Genomic DNA, 24,020 nt, shown 5'->3' on the forward strand with positions numbered 1-24,020 from the left:
CACAGCAATCAGAGAAGAAAAGGAAATAAAAGGAATCCAAATCGGAAAAGAAGAAGTAAAGCTGTCACTGTTTGCAGATGACATGATACTGTACATAGAGAATCCTAAGGATGCTACCGAAAAACTACTAGAGCTAATCAATGAATTTGGTAAAGTAGCAGGATACAAAATTAATGTACAGAAATCTCTGGCATTCCTGTACACTAATGATGAAAAATCTGAAAATGAAATCAAGAAAACACTCCCATTTACCATTGCAACAAAAAGAATAAAATATCTAGGAATAAACCTACCTAAGGAGACAAAAGACCTGTATGCAGAAAATTATAAGACACTGATGAAAGAAATTAAAGAAGATACAAATAGATGGAGAGATATACCATGCTCCTGGATTGGAAGAATCAATATTGTGAAAATGACTGTACTACCCAAAGCAATCTACAGATTCAATGCAATCCCTATCAAACTACCACTGGCATTTTTCACAGAACTAGAACAAAAAATTTCAAAATTTGTTTGGAAAAACAAAAGACCCCGAATAGCCAAAGCAATCTTGAGAACGAAAAACGGAGCTGGAGGAATCAGGCTCCCTGACTTCAGACTATACTACAAAGCTACAGTAATTAAGACAGTGTGGTACTGGCATAAAAACAGAAAGATAGATCAGTGGATCAGGATAGAAAGCCCAGAGATAAACCCATGCACATATGGCCAACTTATCTTTGATAAAGGAGGCAGGAATGTACAGTGGAGAAAGGACAGCCTCTTCAATAAGTGGTGCTGGGAAAACTGGACAAGGACATGTAAAAGTTTGAGATTAGATCATTCCCTAACACCATACACAAAAATAAGCTCAAAATGGATTAAAGACTTAAATGTAAGGCCAGAAACTATCAAACTCTTAGAGGAAAACATAGGTAGAACACTCTATGACATAAATCACAGCAAGATCCTTTTGGACCCACCTCCTAGAGAAATGGAAATAAAAACAAAGATAAACAAATGGGACCTAATGAAACTTAAAAGCTTTTGCACAGCAAAGGAAACCATAAACAAGACCAAAAGACAACCCTCAGAATGGGAGAAAATATTTGCAAATGAAGCAACTGACAAAGGATTAATCTCCAAAATTTATAAACAGCTCATGCAGCTCAATAGCAAAAAAACAAACAAGCCAATCCAAAAATGGGCAGAAGACTTAAATAGGCATTTCTCCAAAGAAGATATACAGACTGCCAACAAACACATGAAAGAATGCTCAACATCATTAATCATCAGAGAAATGCAAATCAAAACTACAATGAGATATCATCTCACACCAGTCAGAATGGCCATCATCAAGAAATCTAGAAACAATAAATGCTGGAGAGGGTGTGGAGAAAAGGGAACACTCTTGCACTGCTGGTGGGAATGTGAATTGGTACAGCCACTATGGAGAACAGTATGGAGGTTCCTTAAAAAACTAAAAATAGAACTACCATATGACCCAGCAATCCCACTACTAGGCATATACCCTGAGAAAACCATAATTCAAAAAGAGACATGTACCAAAATGTTCATTGCAGCTCTATTCACAATAGCCCGGAGCTGGAAACAACCTAAGTGTCCATCATCGGATGAATGGATAAAGAAGATGTGGCACATATATACAATGGAATATTACTCAGCCATAAAAAGAAACGAAACTGAGCTATTTGTAATGAGGTGGATAGACCTAGAGTCTGTCATACAGAGTGAAGTCAGTCAGAAAGAGAAAGACAAATACCGTATGCTAACACACATATACGGAATTTAAAAAAAAAAAATGGCATGAAGAACCTAGGGGTAAAACGGGAATAAAGACACAGACCTACTTGAGAATGGACTTGAGGATATGGGGAGGGGGAAGGGTAAGCTGTGACAAAGCGAAAGAGAGGCATGGACATATATACACTACCAAACGTGGGGTAGATAGATGGTGGGAAGCGGCCGCATGGCACAGGGAGATCAGCTCGGTGCTTTGTGACCGCCTGGAGGGGTGGGATGGGGAGGGTGGGAGGGAGGGAGATGCATGAGGGAAGGGATGTGGGAACAGATGTATGTGTATGACTGATTCACTTTGTTATAAAGCAGAAACTAATAAAAAAAAAATTGTGTAAAAAAAAAAAAAAAAAAAAACAATTGAATGTAAGTGGTAAGAAACACTCAGAGATTACTCTGGTTTGTAGCTTGAGTTACCCATTAACTGAAATAGGAAACCTCAGAAGTGACAGGATGCGGTGGAGATGGACAGTGGGGACTAAAGTTCAGAAGCTGGAGACATATACACATACACACACACACACACATATATTCACATACCTATATACATATATTTAACATATATAAATAATTAATGATGTGAGTTAATATACTGACATATAATTACTAATAAAGTGAGTCAATATATACAAATACATAATATGATATATTAATGATTAATGATATGAGTATATACATATGTATATACATACATATACATAACAATGTTTGGGTAATTCTTGGAGTTCTTTTAGATACCTTCTATTCTGCACTCTGGAAAAAGCACTTGGAATAAAAATCAAATAGAATTTAAGTTGGTTTCCTTACAGGGATAAGGAAAATTAAAGAAAGTAGGATGGGGAAAAGGAAGAGAAAGTGAAGTAGAAAGGAAAGCCTGAAGCAATTTTTACCATCCACTTAGGATAGTGGCTGTTTCAGAAAAACCAGATGACAATTACTATCTCCATCTCTTCCTCTCAAGTGTTGGGTTCAGGAAGATCATCTAGTTCAATGGCTAAATTGTATGTGTATTCACATAAGAACCAAGAAGTTAAGGAACACATTAGAAAACAAGTGGAGCTTGTGCTTCATGGTTTAGAAAATAAACTCCAGAAACCAGTCTCATATTGATAAGCTCGGCTATAAAGTACTTCATGGAGTTCTGAACAACAAAATAGCTGCCAGCCATCAGGATAATCCATGAAAGAAGAACACATGTAAACACCAGTGCTGAGACAGCGCCTCAGGACAGAAGATTAAAATGTCTTCATTCTCGCTTTCCTCGACTAAGTGCAAAAAGAAGTAGAGATAATAGTAAGTATATGAGCTAGAACAGAGCTAAGAGAACTGATAGGAATTGCTTAGACAGGTTTATGGAATGGAATAACATTAAGCAGGGAATATTCAGTTCAAAGGACTAAGTAGTTCCTAATGTTGACAGCAGCTAGCTATGGAACAATCTTTTTATTTTTTCAGTCTAGTGGAAAATACCATTGACAAAGTCACTTAAAATTGATTGACTGACAGAAAGAGAAAAACAAATACCATAGGCTAACACATATATATGGAATCTAAAAAAAAAGAAAAAGGTTCTGATGAACCTAGGGGCAGGACAGGAATAAAGACGCAGATATAGAGAATGGAGTTGAGGACATGGGGAGGGGGAAGCTGAGACAAAGTCAGAGAGTAGCACTGACATATATACACTACCAAATGTAAAATAGATAGCTAGTGGGAAGCGGCTGCATAGCACAGGGAGAACAGCTCGGTGCTTTGTGACCACCTAGAGGGGTGGGATAGGGAGGGTGGGAGGGGGATGCAAGAGGGAGGGGATATGGGGATATATGTATACATATAGTTGATTCACTTTGTTATACAGCAGAAACTAACACAACATTGTAAAGCAATTATACTCCAATAAAGGTGTTAAAAAAATTGATTGACTGAAACACTAAAGAAAAACAAAAGAGGGTAAAACGTTAATTTTAGCAGGAGAGAGGGTGAGGAAGGCATTCCTCATTTCTATTTTTGGCATCCACAGAGCAAACTGATCAGTTTACACCTGACTGCCCAGTTTAAAGACCATGAATGCAGTCTTAACACTGAGTTAAAATCTTGATGAATCAAAGCTTCTACAACTAGATTTAAATGTTTTTTTCTCCCTCTTTCCCTCAAATGTAGAGAGGCCATGAAATACCATACATCTGCAATAACCAGCTTTTAAAAATATACAAATAACACACACAAAAAAAACAGAAGTTTTTGTTACCAGGAATGATTCTAATAAAATAGAGAAAAGCAAAAGCTATTTTCAGAGGAAACTGAGCAGATTTTTTCCCCTGAAATGATACTTTTTTTCTGAGTGTAAAAAGTAGTGTACGGAATGCCAATAAAGATGGTGCTGTATGTTCATGCTTTGATTCTTCTGCTCTCTTCCAAAAACAGAACAAAGATCGATAAACGACAGAAAGAAAAAACCAGAAAGACATATAGAGGTTTAAAGGCAGAGAAAAGATAAGGGGAGGGGAGCATAAGGTCTCTAAAGGCATGAGCCTGGGACCTACTGTGCTCCAAGTCCAGAAACAGGCAAGGAGCAATGGTTGGGATTTCAGCTTCTACTGGGGTTTGGGGACTAAAAGCATTCCCTTGAGACAGGTGGCCTAGCTTCACCCCCAGAAACTGAACCAAGCTGCTTCTGGTATAGTGTAGTATTACCACACAGCAGGAGACCCAAGCCATCAATATAAGACCTGGTTCCTGACTAGGGACAAAGGAGTTGTGCAAACTATTAGACAGGGAGGGAAGAGTACAAGAGAGAATGAAAAAAACAATGGCATAAACAAATAAAACACCCTCCCACTAAAATGAGCTCCAATCCCAAATTCAAAAACACATAAACAATTAGGATTAATACAGACAACTAAGTCAACAACCTACAGAATTGGACAAGAAGATAGTGAGTGATAAATCAGTTACGTTGAAGATCTGAACACACGTCTATCAGAGAATGATAGATAAAGACCAAAAAAATATTGAGAATATAAATGATTTGAACATCTTGTTCTTGACCATGGGTCTGGAGGGAAAGTCAGCTAGGAAAAAACCCTTTTGAAAAAGGCTTTCCTCCCTGAGAAAGAGAAGGATATGTAAAAAGACATTTCCCTTCTTCTTTGGGGACACAGTTATAGGATGACATGCTGCCTGGAGCTGTGCCAGCCTCTTGGACCATGAGGGTGAAAGCCAGCTGGTGAACGCCAACCACTGAGACACGCACAGGAAAAGGACAGAGCCTGGATCATTGATTACATCATCTGCTGCTGCAACATCCCCAGAACCACCTTCTGCAGCCTTCCTGTCATGTTAAGATACAAATGTTCTTATTGTTTAAGCCATTTTCCCCTGTAGATTCTGTTACTTGCAGAAATCCCACAAATCAATCTATCAGTTAAAGCAATTTCAATCAAAATCTACACAGAGTTTTTCATGGAACTTGATAAGCTGCTCTTAAAATTTATATGGAAGGGCGACAGGTCAAGAATAGGCAAGCCAATTTTAAAGAAGAACAACACTGAGGACTTGTCCTATCAAATATCAAAGAGGATTATAAAATTATAGAAATTGAGAAAGTGTAATACTGGTGCATAAATAGATAAATAGAGCAATGGGACAAAATAGTGAGCTCAGAAACAGACCCAGGTATATATGGAGACTTGATATAATTCAGAAGGGGGGGGATAGTTCTGAGACAATTGATTATACATACACAGCTTTACACTATACACAAAATAAAGTCTAGATGGATATAAAAGCCCATAAAAACCAGATGGATTAAAGAAAAGATAAGAGAATGTCATTATAACATGGAGGTAGATAATTTTTAAAAACAAAAACTGTAAGTCACAAATGAAAAAGGAAGATTGATAAGTTTGACACATTAAAATTAAAATATTCCATGCAACCAAGATACCTGTTGAAAGAGGCATAGTGCTGAGTGGAAAGTCTTGGCTGTGTACGCCAAGACCGCAAGGCCCTGCTCTCTGTCTGGTTCATTTCTCAGGATTGTGTTCGCAGGGAACATTTGAGCAATGAGGTATCATCTCTCCCCAGACAAACAGCAGGCTAGACACCACTCAATGTAAAAGGGATCTAGTCTCTAGGCACAGTGTTCCTCTATAAGCATATGCCTACTGTTTTTTTGCCTTAGCTCTATATTCAATACTCAATACTACTCTTATTTATCATGTTTTCTCCATTGCTTGCTTGGCTTGATCTCAACCTCTCACATTTTCAGGAAGGGCTTCTTGGAACTATGTTTCCTGCACTCTCCTTTGCATATTTAAAATGCATAAATGTCCCATATGACATAGATATTTTTGTGTGATGAAATTCTGTGTCTATCTGTGGCTTACATAATTGAATATGAATTTTGCTGGATTTTAAATTGTAGAGTCATATTTTCTTTCCCTGAGGACTTGGTAGCTATCACTATGTTGTCTCCTTGAACTGGAGAGTGCTACCAGGAAGCCTAACACCAGAATGAATTTTCCTCCAATAGGTGACTCGATTTTGTCTAGATGCCCAAAGAATTTTTTAATTATCTTTGAAGTTCATTAGCACTGAATGTGTTTCAGTACTAAGCAGTGAGCATCAACTTTTCCTGAAATGATATGTTCTTTCAGTCTGTAAATTCAAGTTTGCCTTCATTTCAATAAAATGTCCTATTGTTATAATTTGACTTTGTTTCCTGTTTCATTTGTCATGTTCTCTTCAGAGATACCAATTATCCTTATTTTGGACTTCCTTTATTTTGACTCCATTTTAATCATTCTATCTTGTCTTTTTATTCTGTATTATTTTCCATTTCATTTCCAATTTTATCCTCCATGCCCCTGAAAGTATTTTAGAAGTTCTTCTCTTCTTTTCTTGATGTTTTTAATGTAATATTCAGTTCTGTATGGTTATATATTTTTCTTCTATTTCTTTCTAAGCTCTGCCAACTCAGTTTTCTTATCTATTAATATTTACTGCTTATCATTTATTCCTTGAGTCTAGTACCTCTTCTTTGAACACTTTTTTCCCCCCAGAGAGATCACACTATCTTTAATTTCATTTCATGGAAAACTGTTAGCAATTTTTCTGGGGTGTGTTCTTCATCTGGTTTTTGTTTTCACATTCCTTTCCTTCTTTTTTCTTGTGGTACCTTTGCATAAGCCCCATGCTGGTGACTTTTTGTTCTATGCTTATCTTTAAGTGAATAATGGAGGAGGGATGACTTCAGGGGAGTGGATTAGGGTGACTGCATTTGTATTTTGGTCTATTGTCTTTGAGTACTTTCTCACCAACACTCTCCTCTGGCAGCAATTTCAGCCCCTGCCTAGCAGAAGCCTCCTCTGCTTACTGTGAAGTTCCATATGACATAGATATTTTTGTGTGATGAAATTCTCTTCAGCTGACCAATATTAGCAGCTGCAGGGTGACTTGTCACTCACACTGTCAATTAGCCTGACACACTGACAGCCTTGTTTCCAAGATGGCTTGTCTGAAAGTTTTCTTGTTCCACCCCACCTCTCCTGCCACACTATGGCAGCAAGGAGGACTCAAGAAACATCCCTGAGCCTGGCCAGGCACTCGCCCTTACTGCTCCAAGCAGGTATGTGTGACTTGTTCTGATGAACACTGTACTCTGCCCAAGATAGCTGGATGCAGGCAACCACACTCAGCTTTCTATTTCACCCCACCCAACTTTCACTGCATTGGGCAGCTCTCCCCCCATTATGTGCAGCATGGGTGGGGTGATGATTGGAAGCATAGGGTTGTGAATGCTTCTTCTTTTGTGGATTATGGAGTTTTACTTCCTGTCCTTTTTGTTTGTTTGTTTGTTTGTTTGTTTTCAGGTTGGCCCTTAACTGGTAAAAGGCAATATAAATCCATTTAGCAGATCCTCTCTCCTGACACCTGACTTTCAAGTTCACTCTCTTACTGGAAGATCCAGTACCTGCCCTTTTTTCCTATGAGGTGATAAATTCCTGACTCTGCCTAAGAGAGAAGATACAAGGAAACATAACTCAAAGGGAGAAAATTTAAATTCCATCAATTTAATAGTTGTGAAAATATGGTCTCATTTATGTACCCATATATTGATAAAAATCACATCCTTTTATATTTGTTTTTTCTCCTTTATTATTTAATTAACAATATATCAAGGAGGGCTTCCCTGGTGGCACAGTGGTTGAGAGTCCACCTGCCGATGCAGGGGACACGGGTTCGTGCTCCGGTCCGGGGGGATCCCACATGCCGCGGAGCGGCTAGGCCCATGAGCCATAGCCGCTGAGCCTGCACATCCGGAGCCTGTGCTCCACAACGGGAGAGGCCACAACAGTGAGAGGCCCGCGTACCAGAAAGAAAAAAAAAAAAATATATATATATATATATATATATATATATATATATATATATCAAGGATGTTGTTCCTATAAATGTAGATATACATCACTATTTTAAAGGACATATAGAATTTCATTATATAAAACTTCTGTTGATATTTGAGTTATAGTTTCACTACTGTAAATACTGCAATAAATATTCTTATATACTCATTTTACTTTCTTCTCCATCTCTTTCGCTATGCTAAATTTTAAGAGGAAGAATTGCTGTGTGCAAAGGCTAGGCCCTTTTAAAATTGAAATATATTTCACGAAACTTATATCCATAAAGGTTATCCCAATTTAAATTCTCATCATCAGTAATGATAATGCCCATTTTCTCATAACCACACTCATACTCACTGTTATAATACTTTTAAATCTTTACCAGTCTGATGGCTGCAAAATCATAGAAGTATTTTAATGTGCTTATATTCTCTAAGAAATTGCATGAATGTTTTAGAAAGCCTTTACCCACAGAATGACTATAAAACAATATTCACCAGTATTTTTACATTCTTTTTTTAAACATTAAGTCTTTGATCCATCTGAAATTTATATTGACTTACAGAAATAAAGCAAAAAGGGGGGCAGCTCATCTTTCAATGTCATAAGAGAGTAAAGGCCACACAAGAATTATCTAGGGCAGAGAACTGAAAACTACTGCCTGCTGCCAAACATAGCTCACCACCTACTTTTTTTGAAAAAAATATTTATTTATTTGGCTGCGCCAGGTCTTAGTTGTCACACGTGGGATCTCTGTTGTCAAGTGCGATCTTTGTTGCAGCATGCAGGATCTTTTATTTTTTTATTTATTTATTTATTTTTTTTTTTTTTTGCGGTATGCGGGCCTCTCACTGTTGTGGCCTCTCCCATTGCGGAGCACAGGCTCCAGACTCGCAGGCTCAGCGGCCATGGCTCACGGGCCCAGCCGCTCCGCGGCACGTGGGATCCTCCCGGACCGGGGCACGAACCCGCATCCCCTGCATCGGCAGGCGGACTCTCAACCACTGCGCCACCAGGGAAGCCCTCAGGATCTTTTAGTTGCAGCATGCATGTGGGATCTAGTTCCCTGACCAGGGATCGAACCCAGGCCCCCTGCATTGGGAGCACGGAGCCTTAACCACTGGACCACCAGGGAAGTCTCCCACCACCTATTTTTATAAATAATGTTTTAATGGAACATAGCCATACTAAGACTGCTTTCATGCTACCATGACTAGCTACGACAGAGATCATGTGACTTGCAAAGCCTAAAAAATATACTATCTGAAAACTTACAAAAAATAATTTGCCAGCCCCGATCTAAGAAATGTACTAAGTCCCATCCTTGGTTACTACTTATTAAAGACTCCAGACTTAATAAAGTTACATGTTAATTTGTAGCTTTTTCTCTGATTAAAAATTTCTATCCTACGGAAAAGATAGCCTTAAAGATGACAGTTTATGGACTTGTTTTGTTTCTAAAAAGTTTTGTCTCTGATAAATTTTATCCTAACATTGCCTATAAATACCTAACTTCTCAAATGCTCTTTGGACTTGTTTTAACGTCTTATTTGTTCCCTCATAAATTAATGAATTAAAAATAATCTTTGATATGTATTTATTAAATATTTACATGAAAGTCACGATTTTGCCTTATAGAAAATTATATTTTGACAAGTATGAGGTAAGAATCCAGCTTTTTGAATTTGTTTTTTCCTAAGTTGCCAGCTATTTGTTTCCAAAACATTTGTAGGACAATCCATCAATCTTCCCACCAATCTAATTTCAAATGCTTGCTCTGTCATATTTGTGTACTGAATATAAGATGATTGACTAGAGAATACAATTTGTATACTGATTATAAATTTCAAAGGCCACAGACATAGCTGTACAAAAAGTCACTTATGTTATTTTCCTGTAGCAACTGAATCTCTTCTTGAGCCCTAGTTCTGCTTGCTGACAGAAGACAAAAGAGACAATCCAGTTAACTCAGCCACTTCAGATTTTCTCAATCGTTTCAGAATTCAATTCATTTAATACTGAAATTTTCACCAGGATGACATGCAACTTTTTGGCTTCTTTGGAGCAAAGTAGCTGATCTATAGTCACCCTCTCACCCAGGCTGGCCTCTAAGAGGCAAGGCAGCCTCACTGATCTTCAGCCTAGTCATCCCTAACAGTGGATGTGCTTAAATATCTACACCTATAGCTCTCCAGGCCCAGGTCACATCCTCTGTGCCTCCCTCATCCTGACAGTTAGGCTTCTTTCTTCAGGTCTCAGCCCTCCCTCTGTTACCTTCTATCAGGAAATGGGAAAACTGTATTTGCCCCTCATGCTTTTGTGGAGCTCTGGCTGTCCCGTGGCTCCTCCCATATTGAGGCCTCCAGCCTTCTTCCCTGTCGTGGGGTCTGGGGGGACTTTCAATCCCCACCACCCCCTTACCTCCACTATGAGTGGACTTGAGGCTGGGCAGGGCTAGGAGAGCTGGGAAACTGCATTTCCTCTTCTAACTCTCCCACTTTAGTCCGGGCAACTCATGAATGGGAGTCTAGGGCTTCATCTATTCTCTTTCCAATCCACTGTTTTGGGTACAACATTAGGCTCTGGTTCCTTCAAGTCTCTAAGAAAGCCTGGTTCTTGCTGATGAAAAAGTCTTGGTTTTTGAGATAATAACTCTGTCATAACTTTTTAAAGCCCATTTTGGCACTCACAAACCCAGAATGGAGTTCTTTGTCTCTGTATTCAGTGCAATCCCTTGCCTGAAACAACGTACCAGGATAACTGGAGGGCTGGAGAGAGGGATGGAGAGTGATAGGTTTGCTGACGATAATAAAGAAAGAAAGGCCATAAGTAACAAGGGCAAGGCATGCCTGAATTCTGGATTTGCTTAGTGACGTTGAGAACTTGTATGTATTCCTTTATAATTACAAAAGCATCTTTATTGTTGAAATGCTTGCAGTAAAAAAACAAACAAACCCAAAACACTGTCATTTCAAGTCTGAAACTCTCTAGTCCTCCAACACACTTTTGTTTCTCAAAAATAATTTTCTAAACTCTACAGGAAAGAGAACGGTCTTTACTAGCTTTTCACATGTATAGGGGTCTTTGGACTCTATTCTGTTCAGTTGTTTCTTATAAGGAACAAATCTCTAGTTAATATATTTTAACAGCTTCACAGGCAAAACCTCATCCATTTTACATCTTTGTTGCCTTTAAAAAATTTTTTCTGACTACTTTTATACGTTTATTTTTCCATATGAACTTTTAAAAATTAAAAATCATGTTGTCAACTTCCATCTTTGTTTTCTAATATTGGGATAGGAATCTAAGTGTGCTCTTAATCAGTAAAATAAAATCATGTAGCATTTACAGGTGTTGCTTGGGTCCCTCTATAATAATCATTCAAACCCCTGATTAAATCTAGATGACAAAGGTTTTTAATATCATCCCATCCATTCAGCATTCTGAGGTGAGGAGGAAGAAGTCCCAGCCAGAGAACTTTGACTCAGCATGATTTTCTGTTTGCTGTGCCAGCACCAGATTTTGGCATCTGGTGTCCTGAGCTGGCTTCTCCTCTTACACATGGAGTGACTGTATCTGATCTCCTTCCTATCATTTCTACCTGACAATCAGGGTAGTGCACAGAACAGCTATCCCTTTGAGTCTGAAGTTTCAACAAACGTTTGGTGAGAAGCATGTTAAAGGAAAGCAGGGCATTGACGGGTTTTCTGCATGGTGATGCCACATTTATACCCCATTCCCACCCCACCTCCCCAGGCAGTAACCTCGGCAAAAAATCTTCACAGCTTCTCAAATGGTACCAAACAGATTAGTCTCCTCTTTTTGCACATAGTTCACTTTTACCTGCAGACCTTGCCCCTCTGGAGTAAAGGAGTTCCTCCTTACTGTGAAGGGGAGGGGCTGGGCAAAGAAGAAATGATAGGCTAGGCCCAGGTTTTCTGCCCTGACCCCAACATTACAGTCATAGAATGTTCAGCTGTGATAGTGAAAAGGTCTTCTTAACCTTCAGTACTACACCAACACCTTTATGCATGTACCATCTAGTCATCTAGTCTAGGGAGTGATTTTTGACCCCCTCCCTACTTTATACCCTGAAGCTATTACTGTCGCTGTTATTCTCTCCAGCTCTGCCCGCACTTTCCATATCATTGTCTGTCTTCTGTATTTTTTCATCAGACTTGCCAGAGAGCAAGACCGCAGGGTAAAAACTAGTCCATGTTAGAAGATTTACAAAAGTGACCACCCTAAGCTGGTTTACATTAGTTCCATGTCTGTTTTAACTGAACTAGCAAACAGTGAGCTTGTCCTTGCTTAGATTCCACATGGTCCCCCAGCCACTTGCCCTCACAGGGACCTGGAAGTGGCTCAGGAACCTTGGAGGCTGAAAAGCCCCAACCGCTGCCCCTTCCTGCCTTTGCTCAGGGAGAGCCCACAGCCGGCCAAGAACCACTGAGCACCCCACCTCTTCCCACTCCTTTTGGGGGTTTCAGAGTCAGGTGGTGGGGAAGACTCTAGTAAGTCACTCGACTCTCGGAGCCTTAAGTCCTCACCTGTAAGTGAGGATGATGATAATACCTATCCCATAAGGATGCAGTGAGCATTGAATGAACCCAGATGCTTCACAAAGCATCTGGAAGCGCTTCACAAATATAGGCTATTGGGGTGTGTGTGTGTGTGTGTGTGTTCTCCCAAGGTTCTACTGAGTTTTACACAATTGCAGGATAACTGCAAGGCTATTGTTTGCTTAAACCACACCTGCTGAGTAGAAATAACGCCAAACTCTGCTAAGATATAGGGAAACACTCCTAAACATTTTAAAAATATATAGATTTTTTAAAAAATTTAATGTTGAATAGATAACCAAAAAGGACCTACTGTATAGCACAGGGAACTATACTCAATATCTTGTAATAACCTATAACGGAAAAAAATCTAAAAAGGAATTATATATGTTTTCAGTTACATATATATATATGTATATATATGAATCACTTTGCTGTACACCTGAAACTAACACAACATTGTAAATCAACTATATTTCAATTAAAAAAAATTTTAAGCTTAATGGTGTAAGTTTTATAATACTTATGATTAAATCTCCAAAATTTATCCTAAGGTTCTCATTCTTTGAGGAAAGCAAACCTAAAGGTAAAGACAATAACATTTTTTAAGTAAAGTATGGTAAAATATCCTCTGAGGTATTAAAACAGCACTTAATTACTAGACAATTCCTGGTCTTTGACGAGAGTTCACGGCAAAGATATTAAACTGCTGTTGAGGGTTAGACATTTAACTTTCAAGAAGTTAGACTGATGATCATTATTTTCAATATTGTTATGTATTTAACCAGCAGATTTCCCACAAAGAGCCAGAGGGTCTAACAGACCCTGAGAGCCAAGGTGTGGCAGGCCTGAGGCTGAGACCCAGCTGCTTGCCCTTGGAATAAGAGTAGCCCCTACGTGAGGAGGAAAGGAGCCTCCACCTCCTGACTGGAGTACACTGTGCAAGTGTCCACAGGTCTGAAGCAACAGTGGAAGAACCTGGAAACTGCACCTGGGAAGCAGAAGGACAGACCTTTGCTGGAGAGCACAGCCCAGCTCAGGCTGGTCACTCTACTCAGCTCAAGCACAAAGGGCACTGCTTCCCCAGGGTTCGTTTGCTTCTCCTCACCCCACCCCCAGAAGAGGGCTGTGGAGCACTGTATGGATTGCGATCCATGCCCACCAGTGCTGAGGGCGTTCCCTTGCTGGGTGGGTACAATGGGAGGCTGGCACCCAAGCTTCTCTTCTATTCAGCTGTGTGAGTTTGGGCAAACACTTCCAACCCTTAGCGGCCTCGTCTGTATACACAGGGCTAGGCTAGACGTCTAAGGTCCCCCATCAGTGGAAGAGTCTATGTTTCTCAGGTGACAGCAGATCAAGACTGAAAATACATGTAAAGGAACTAAAAAATTTTACTTTTATAAAAAGTCACCTCACCTCATGGTTAGAAGAGTCACAAAAGAGTGGTTCAAGTCACAATTTCACAAACTTAGTTACAGCTAAACTAAACTAAACTTTACTTCATTAACGCAGATGACAGATAAAAGATGACTTACTGGTGATTCGATGTCCTCTAGGAGTAAAACAGAACAGCGTTCACATTTCAACAGTGTTTGGGCCCGATGCATTATTTTCTTGACAATTTTCTCCAGGTCAGTCTGTTCTTCAAAGAGGTCATTAACCACCTCTAGCAAAGCCTAGGAAAGATAAAGTGGATGTATTTAGGTGGCTAAGGGACTGAATTAAAAGTTTTCTCTTAAAATTCCACTTAGTCTTTGTTATAAAAATATAAACATTTTTGTGTGGCTAATTTTTAAAGCGTTTATGGTTGTTTTGACACACTTCCATCATTTCATTTTATAACATAGTCTTTATTTATATATTTTTGGCTATGTTGGGTCTTCGTTGCTGCGCGCAGGCTTTCTCTAGTTGCAGCGAGTGGGGCGGAGCATGGGCTCTAGGCAAACAGGCTTCAGTAGTTGTGGCACGCGGGCTCAGTAGTTGTGGCTCGAGGGCTCTAGAGCACAGGCTCAGTAGTTGTGGCACACGGGATTAGTTGCTCCGCGGCATGTGGGATCTTCCCAGACCAGGGCTCGAACCCGTGTCCCCTGCATTGGCAGGCAGATTCTTAACCACTGCGCCACAAGGGAAGTCCCTATAACACAGTCTTGAATTGTAAAATGTAACTTGAGAATAGTGCCAGTCCATATAATCCCACATAAATTCCTCATATATCTGTATGACTATATTCCATATAGTTAATGACTACATGATCTCATATAATCATTACTGATAGGCTTTTCCCATCCTACAGCAGTTTTTCTGCAATGTGACTAGGTATAAAACCAACATTTTATGAATAACAGATACCTGATTCTTTCTAATGCACATTTATTTCAGAAAATTACAAAGCATCTCTTCCTCAGCCACCAGAAGAAATAGCTTCATGGTCAAACTCAAGACTTATTTTCACTAATACCCATCTCTCACAGAACTCTTTAAGAATCATAGTGGGGATGCTAGTTAAGTTTCAGAGCCTTCAAAAATATATATAAAAACTCCATTAATCCCTCTACACAAGAAGTATGGCTTCATCCCAATCTGTCCAGGAGAACATTTATATACCATTATACTTCTCAAAAAGAAATCACCATTAAAACTTCTATTAAAACAATAGAATGAAAAGCACAAAAATTAAAGAAAAAACTTAAATTCTAACTTGAAAACTGTATACTCATTTAAAAATGAAATTGTAATAACTTGTCATTCTATCCAGCTAAGTTAGCTTACAATTTATGCATTGAGATAATATTTATTTAGAATTTTTAATTACATGGATATTTCTGGAGATGGAGGAATAGTGGGCCATTTACAGGTGGCAGATATTATGCCTCTATTAGAGTGCAATCAGAAAATCACACAGCCAGTGAATTGACCAGAGGCTGCTTTATTCAACAGAATTTAATAAGATGTGCACTCTCCAGTCTGACCTGTCACAAAAGGATTTCATGGTTTTTCAAATTCACATCTATTCTGGTAGATGGTGTTGACTAATTTTCAACTTTGGTAATGAATTTGATTTGTCCTGAAACCATTTGAAATATGTGAATATTTCTTCTCTGAGTCTATTCAGGTAGAAAAGCACTTGAATGAGTTAAGAGATCCATGAAATGAGTCTAGTTCACTGAGCATCTGAAAGAAGACCCAATATCTTGGGTAGCTTTTTCTCTAAAGAGAGCTTGTGACTATGGCTAAGGGCCATGCATTGCTCTATGAACCCAAAGCAAAGAGAAACACCAGGGGGTGAAAAAAGTTTTAAGTGTATCCTGTCCGTTTGGCATTTGGACAGCAAATCGCTGTAAGACGTCAATGTACAATAATTTCATGTGCAAATATAACATTAAAAATGAGGCAACTGTCTGCATAATTATCAACAAAATCCCCTGTTATTGAGAAGACATTATTTCCTTAATCATCCAGACTATTTCTTCAGATGGATCATATTAACTAAACAATTATTTAACTTTTCAATTTGTTGTGACTGCATGGATGGGGCCTCTGGGACCCGTATACAAGAACATTTATCTCAGAGGAAAAACTAATTGTGCCTTGAGTTTTGCACTGACAAATCACATTACAGTAATTTTATTGTTTCTAATTAAAAATTTCTGCTTTACTAACAAGTGATATAAGTTTCACAAATAACAATGCAGACTAGCTCCAAAATAGGAGAAAAAAAGAAGAAAATCTAGGATGACATGCAATTCAACAGACATTGGAAGCCTTGCACACAGCTGAATACTCCCTGATTCTTGATGTCACTTGCATTTCCCCACCTCCTTCTTCTTATGACCTTTTTTTTTTTTTTTTTTTTTTGCAGTATGCGGGCCTCTCACTGTTGTGGCCTCTCCCGTTGCGGAGCACAGGCTCCGGACGCGCAGGCTCAGCGGCCATGGCTCGCGGGCCCAGCTGCTCCACGGCATGTGGGATCTTCCCGGACCGGGGCACGAACCCATGTCCCCTGCATCGGCAGGCGGACTCTCAACCACTGCGCCACCAGGGAAGCCCCTTATGACCTTTTTTGCTCCTGGGCTCATCCTTAGACCTCTTCCCTTTCTTACCCATATGTTTTCCCCACCTGTAGCCTAGTTTTAAATACCATCTATATGCTGATGGTTCCCAAATATTAATCTCGAGTCTTCACATCTCCCCAAAACTCCAGATTCCTGTATCCAACTGTTTACTTGCCACCTGTACAAGCCTAAAGTCGTTTTCACTCATTTCCAATATTAGTAAGCCTTATATATTTTACTGCTAATTTTTTTGTATAATCTCCCACTTCTCACTGACCAACCACATTATTTCTCCTCCCCCCCAGTTTTATTGAGATATAATTGACATAAAACTTTGTGTGAGTTTATGGTGTACAATGTGATGATTTGATACACCTATATATTGCAAAATGATTACTACACTAAGGTTAGCTAACACACCCATCACCTTACATAATTACATTTTTTGTGTGGTAAGAACATTAAGATTTATTCTCTCAGCAATGTTCAAGTACATAATACAGTATTCATTAACTATAGTCACTATGCTGAACACTAGATCTCCAGAATTTATTCATCTTACAACTGGAAGTTTGTATACTTTGACCAACATTTCTCCTTTTCCCTCACACCCCAATGTCTGGCAACTACCATACTACACTCTGCTTCTTTGAGTTCTGCTTTCCATAGATCCAACATATACGTGAGATAATATAGTATTTGTCTTTTTCTGTCTGACTTATTTCACTTAGCACAGTGCCCTCAAGTTTCATCCATGGTGTCACAAATGGCAGGATTTTCTTCTGTACTATGGCTAAATAACATTCCATTGTGTGTGTGTACCACAATTTTCTTTATCCACTCATCTATTAGTGGACACTTAGGTTGTTTCCATGTCTTGGCTATTGTAAATAATGTTGCAATGAACATGGGAGTGCAGATATTTTTGAGCTAGTGATTTCATTTCCTTTGGATATATACTCAGGAGTGGAGTTGCTGGATCATATGGTAATTTTATTTTTCATTTTTTGAGGAACCTCCATATTGTTTTCCGTAATGGGTATACCAATTTATATTCCCATCAACAGTGCACAGAGGGTTCCCTTTTCTCCACATCCTCACCAACACTTGTTATCTCTTATCTTTTTGATAATAGCCATTCTAACAAGTATGAGGTGATATCTCATTGTAGTTTTAATTTGCATTTCCCTAATGATGTTGAGCATCTTTTCATGTGTCTATTGGCCATTTATATGTCTTCTTTGGAAAAATGTCTATTCAAATCCTCTGCCTATTTTTTAATTGGATTACTTTTTTTAATATTTTGCTATTGAGTTGTATGAGTTCCTGATAAATTTTGGATATTAACCCCTTATTGATACATATGATTTGCAAATATTTTCTCCCATTCCATAGGTTGCTTCTTCATTGTGTTGATTGTTTCTTTTGCTGTGAAGAAGCTTTTTAGTTTGATGTAGTCCCACTTTATTTTTGCTTTTGTTGTTTTGAGCTTTCATATCAGATCCAAAAAAATCATTGGAGCTTTTCCTCTACATTTTCTTCTAGGAGTTTTACAGTTTCAGGTCTCACATTTAAGTGTTTAATCTTTTTCAAGTAAATTTTTGTGAGTGATGTAAGATAGAGGTCTAATTTCATTCTTTTGCATGTGAATATCCAAGTTTCTCAACACCATTTATTGAAAAAAACTACCTTTTCCCCATTGAGTATTCTTGGCTCCCTTGTCAAACAGATGTTGACTATATATGCATGAGTTTATTTCTGGGCTCTTGATTCTACTCCATTGGTCTATGTGTCTGTCTTTAGTGCCAGTACCATACTATTTTGATTACTATAGCATTGAAGTATAGTTTTAAATCAAGAAGTGTGATGCCTCCAGCTTTGTTCTTCTTTCTCAGGATCGTTTTGGCTATTTGAGGTCTCTCCTCTCTGCTCTCTAGACACATGGACCAAGGTTTCTCCTACCCCAGGGCCTTTGCACTTGATATTTCCACTGCCTGGAATGTTCCTCCCAGATCTTTGTGTGGCTTTACTCCTTCATTTAATTCAGGTCTCTGATCAAATATCATCTCTCTATAGACACCTTCTTGATCACCTTCTGAAATAAACATCCTCTGAAACTATCCTTCAGCTACCAGTCTGCATTCCATTGCCTCACTTCATTCTTCTTTATAGCACTTACCACTACCTGACACTATATTAATTTTTATTTGCTCGTTTGTCTCTTATCTACTGTTCCCACTAAAATAAGTAAGTTCTATGAAGGCAGGGGCTTTGGACGGACAGTGTCTGAAGAGTACTACAAAATAAATATTTGTTGAGCGCATAAATGAATACATGAGGATGCAAAGATTCATAATTCATGAAGTGTTCCTTAAGGAATTTAAAATGTAGTTGGAGAGGAGGGCCATCAGTACATATTATACAGTGTGGTAAGTGCCCACAATAAAACAGTGGTGGTATATACAAGGCAAAACAACAAGCAAAGGAAAGATTAAGTGGAAGACTGAGCTGGGTCCTGAAGGAAATGCAAGGCAAAAGCAGTGGGAGGAAGAAGGTGGACATGAGGCATTGAAGGCAGGGGAAGAAATATTACTAAGGGAATGAGAAAGTGAAACAGACCGTTTTCTGGAAATTGGGGACTGTATTGCTGGGATGTCCAATGAAAGGAGGAGAATGGTAAGACATGGGGCTAAAGATGACAACAGGATCCAAGTCAGAGAAAACAGGTGGTATGCTGTGCTAAAGAAGACAGCTGTAGCTATCAACTGTTTCCTGTGAAATATTCATAAATCATAATGCTTAGCAAATGAAACTTTTAATCAATTTGATTACCAATTAACTGAGGGTTTCCAACCTTTCTGAACATCTTCTTGATAAATATATTTCTAAATTGTGACCGTAACTTCCCTATATTTAAAACTACAGTGAGCCTAGTATAATTTAATCTGTATTTGATCATTTCACAATTATTTGAGCATCAGTCTTTGTTTTTGTTTTGTTTTGTTTTGTTTTTTACTATTTAACCCTATAATTGGTGAAGGTATATGAGATCAATCCCTCTGTGTGAGTTTCTTTATAATCCTATAAGATGGTGTTTGCAGCATTATTGTCCAGTTACCTTGTGATGCTCTTCCAGGAAAACTTTCAATTCAAAATTTGTGAGGTGGGGTGAAATCATTTGTAACGTACCTTGCTTCTTAAGGGAACTAAATTGCAAAAAAATCACTGCATTGTGTTATTGTTTCAAAGCTATAAGTAAGCAAGAATATATCTGCTGCCTTGAAGTATAGATGTGAAATTAATTTCCTTTGTAAAAGAAGCTATTTCCTGATAACATCAACAGAGAATTTATATCCACTTCCATTTGGGTTTATTGCTTAAAGGGGATCTTCAACCATAGACTTGAAGGATTATACAAATAAAAAGGATTCCTGGACTATTCAAAGATCATCCGCTGTTTTTAAAAGACATAATGACTCACAGACACGTGAAAGAGAGCTTTGAGGGTTGTCAGCAATGTTTCTTTCTACTCACCCTGCTTCTTTCATATTCTTTCCTTGAGGCAGCAAACAGCTGAGCATTAGATATGGCAATTCCGCAAAATGGAAGATACATCTGCATAACCTGGGGGCAAAGAGAGTGTTATGAACATTAAAACATAAAAATATGGAACTAAACTCCACATTTCCTTCATATGCCTGATTTCAATACTATCTTTTCAACCACAGAGATTGAGTATGGTGTTGTTGATACTAGTATCTTAACTTCAGAAGGAATATTTTTCAGAGTTAACTAGGGACAGTCAAGCTTTAACTAGGGACAGTCACATCTATGAAGATATAAAGTGAAGCAACAGACTGTGATGGCTGTGATACAGGAACTGTGTCTAAATCATCTTTGTATTCCTTCCTTGATCAATGAAAAATGAGTAAATGAAGTCTGATATATTTAGAATTTAAGGCAGTGCCCATACTCACACTTGGAGGTAGGCAGGATATAAGCCAATTTCTTTGTACATATGTATCCATAGCAGGGATCTCAGCTTGATGCTAGAACTCTGTCAGCTACAGACTTAAGCATGACTGTTAGGATGGGCCCGGTAGGAACTTAGGTGCCAGAGGGCCTAGAAGCCTCATGCAGAAGGGTTCAAACTGAACCCACTGCTCTGTTGCTATAACTACCCAGGAAAGGCTGGGTACCCTTAAAGAGAGCACTCCTCCTATGGAAAGAAACAGCCACGTGCGATGGGTCTGATCCTAACAAAGATGTTCTTATCACAGGGGGTCTAGGTCTAGGGATTCTCAGTAATTCCTGGCACTCTCACTCAAATTCATATCCAGAATCTCTGATTCCAGAGAGAGAGAGAGAATGTCTCAAGTAAAAACCGAAAGAATTCTTTCCGTAAACTCTTCACAACGTAGGACACTGTGAAAAGAGCCAATGCTGGGGCTTCCCTGGTGGCGCAGTGGTTGAGAGTCCGCCTGCCGATGCAGGGGACACGGGTTCGTGCCCCGGTCCGGGAAGATCCCACATGCTGCGGAGCGGCTAGACCCGTGAGCCATGGCCGCTGAGCCTGCGCGTCCGGAGCCTGTGCTCCGCAACGGGAGAGGCCACAACAGTGAGAGGCCCACGTACTGAAAAAAAAAAAAAAAGAGAGAGAGAGACAATGCTTTGGGATTTTCTAAAGTAGAGGGAAAAGGGCATGTGGGCATGTTTTATATGACAGTCAGTTTCTCTCTCTGTCTCTCTCTCACACACGCACCATGATGCCATGTCAAGAGGCAGCAGCAAAATAGAGCAGTTCCTGCCATGCCCAGAAGAGGGCAGTGCAGTGCTCACCGTGGGTGAGGGATGAAAACAGCAGAGGCAGATCCACCCAGGAGCAAGCGTGAGACACCCCTGGGATACCCAGAACAGAATTACCTGGAGTGGGAGGTGCTTTTGTAGAGGGGCTGGAGGTGAACAAAAGATGACTGGCACTTCACAATCCCTATCATTTCTTTCCTATTAAAATCTTGCTTTGGCTACCTGGGCATACTCAACTCTGACAGAGTGTTCCTAAAAGTAATTCAGAATTTTGTAGAAGTGAATGTTGAGACCCCACTTTTTACTGAGATATAGTTGATGTAGAATATTATATGTTTCAGTTGTACAACATAATGATTCACAATTTTTAAAGGTTATGTTCCACTCATAGTTATTATAAAATTTTGGCCATATTCCCTGTGTAGTACAATATATCCTTGTAGCTTATTTTATACATAATAGTTTGTTCCTCTTAATCCCCTACCCCTATCTTGTCTCTCTCCCCACTGGTAACCACTAACTTGTTCTCTATATCTGTGGGTCTGCTTCTTTTTTGGTACATTCACTAGTTTGCTTTATTTTTTAGATTCCACATGTAAATGATAACATACAGTATTTGTCTGTCTATGTCTGACTTATTTCACTTAGCATAATGCCCTCCAAGTCCATCCATGTTGCTGCAAATGGCAAAATTTCATTCCTTTTTCTTATGACTGGGTAGTATTCCATTGTGTGTGTGTGTGTGTATACACACACACACACACCCCACATCTTCTTTATACATTCCTCTGTTGATGGACACTTAGGTTGCTTCCATATCTTGGCTATTGTAAATAATGCTGCTATGAACATTGGGGTGCATGTATCTTTCTGAATTAGTGTTTTTGCTTTTTTCAGATATCAACCCAGGAGTGGGATTGCTGGGTCATATGGTAGTTCTATTTTTGGCTTTTTGAGAAACCGCCATACTGTTTTCCACAGTGGCTGCACCAATTTATGTTCCCACCAGCAGTGTACAAAGGTTCTCTTTTCTCTACATCTTTGTCAACATTTGTTATTTGTGTTCTTTTTGATGACAGCCATTCTGATAGGTGTGAGGTGATAGCTGAGACCCCACTTTTAAAGAAGGGAGAATTCAGGTATTGAACAGAAGTTTTAAAAAATCAATGAATTGATTTTTACAGATATTTTCAGGATAAATTCCTTCACTGACTCTGATTCAAAATAAACTGATATTTAATGAGGACCTGCTATGTGCCAGACACTCTCACTTCATTTCTTCATTTGAATCTCACATCACCTCCTCATGGAGGAACATTATGTACATTTTAGAGATCAGGAAACCCAGGAAACTTGCTCAAACCTACAAAGGAACTCAGGTCATCTAATTCTACAACTGGTGATCATTCCTTACAACATGTTGCCTTCTAGAACTAGATGTTACTTCTGTCACCCGCTCTTCCCGGCAGTCCCCCTCATGCCTTAGGAAGTATGTTGGTAAGTCGTATAAAGCTGTTGACCTAAAGCTGCCAGATATACTGCCAGAATTTCCCTGCCTTTAGCCAGAATGGGACCACTTTCAACATCACTTACACACACACAGAGCACCTTCGTTGCAGTTTTCTGGGGTTTTTTTCCTACCATGGAGACAGTGACTATGATGGAGGTGGAAGAGAGAAGATATGGTTAACCTTCCACTTCTTCCTTCCTTCCTTCCTCCCTCTCTCCCTCCCTCCCTCCTGCCCTCCCTCCTTTCTTTCCTTCCTCCCTCCCTTCCTTCCTCCCTTCCTTCTTTTCTTCCTTCCTTCCTGTATTTATTTGCCTTCTGGGGTCAAGTATTATATAAGGTGGTTTATAGGTCAAGCAAGTAGGAAGAAGAGAATGACTAAAGGAACATGTGAAATATATATATATACATGTATATATACACACATAAAACTGAAGATTACTATTGATGGAGATGATACATACCTTCATGGCAAACTGAGAGGGGGTCTTTACTTACCAAGGGAATGATCTATACTGTGTCATTAACTGACACAACAATTCAACACTCTGGGGCCACACTCAGCTCCATTATGGAAAACTATATGACAATCTATAGAATTTCTAAATAAATGTGCAGGAGAAGTGGTCAAATATATTTTGAAAGAAGGGAGTAAGAGGAAGCTGAAGCATTATGGAAATAGGAGATAATGAAAAATAAAAATATTTTTATATCTTTTTTCCATTCCAGGACGAAAGATGTCTTTTTTTTTTTTTTGCGGTATGCGGGCCTCTCACTGTTGTGGCCTCTCCCGTTGCGGAGCACAGGCTCCGGATGCGCAGGCCCAGCGGCCATGGCTCACGGGCCCAGCCGCTCCGCGGCATATGGGATCCTCCCAGACCGGGGC

At 39.2% G+C, this 24,020-nt stretch overlaps 1 protein-coding gene across 1 annotated transcript in view; it reads right to left on the reverse strand.

Annotated features, from left to right (window-relative positions):
- PDE11A (phosphodiesterase 11A) overlaps positions 1-24,020 on the reverse strand; it is a 449,383-nt gene that overhangs the window by 255,555 nt on the left and 169,808 nt on the right. The window contains exons 3-4 of the mRNA XM_082630579.1: positions 20,356-20,445; positions 14,305-14,445 (exon numbers count right to left, since the gene is read on the reverse strand). Coding sequence (XP_082486705.1) covers positions 14,305-14,445; positions 20,356-20,445 — 231 coding nt within the window. The remainder of the gene's footprint in view (positions 1-14,304; positions 14,446-20,355; positions 20,446-24,020) is intronic.

This window comes from Mesoplodon mirus, assembly GCF_964341445.2.
Source record: "Mesoplodon mirus genome assembly, chromosome: 8".
Classification (NCBI taxonomy): domain Eukaryota; kingdom Metazoa; phylum Chordata; class Mammalia; order Artiodactyla; family Ziphiidae; genus Mesoplodon; species Mesoplodon mirus.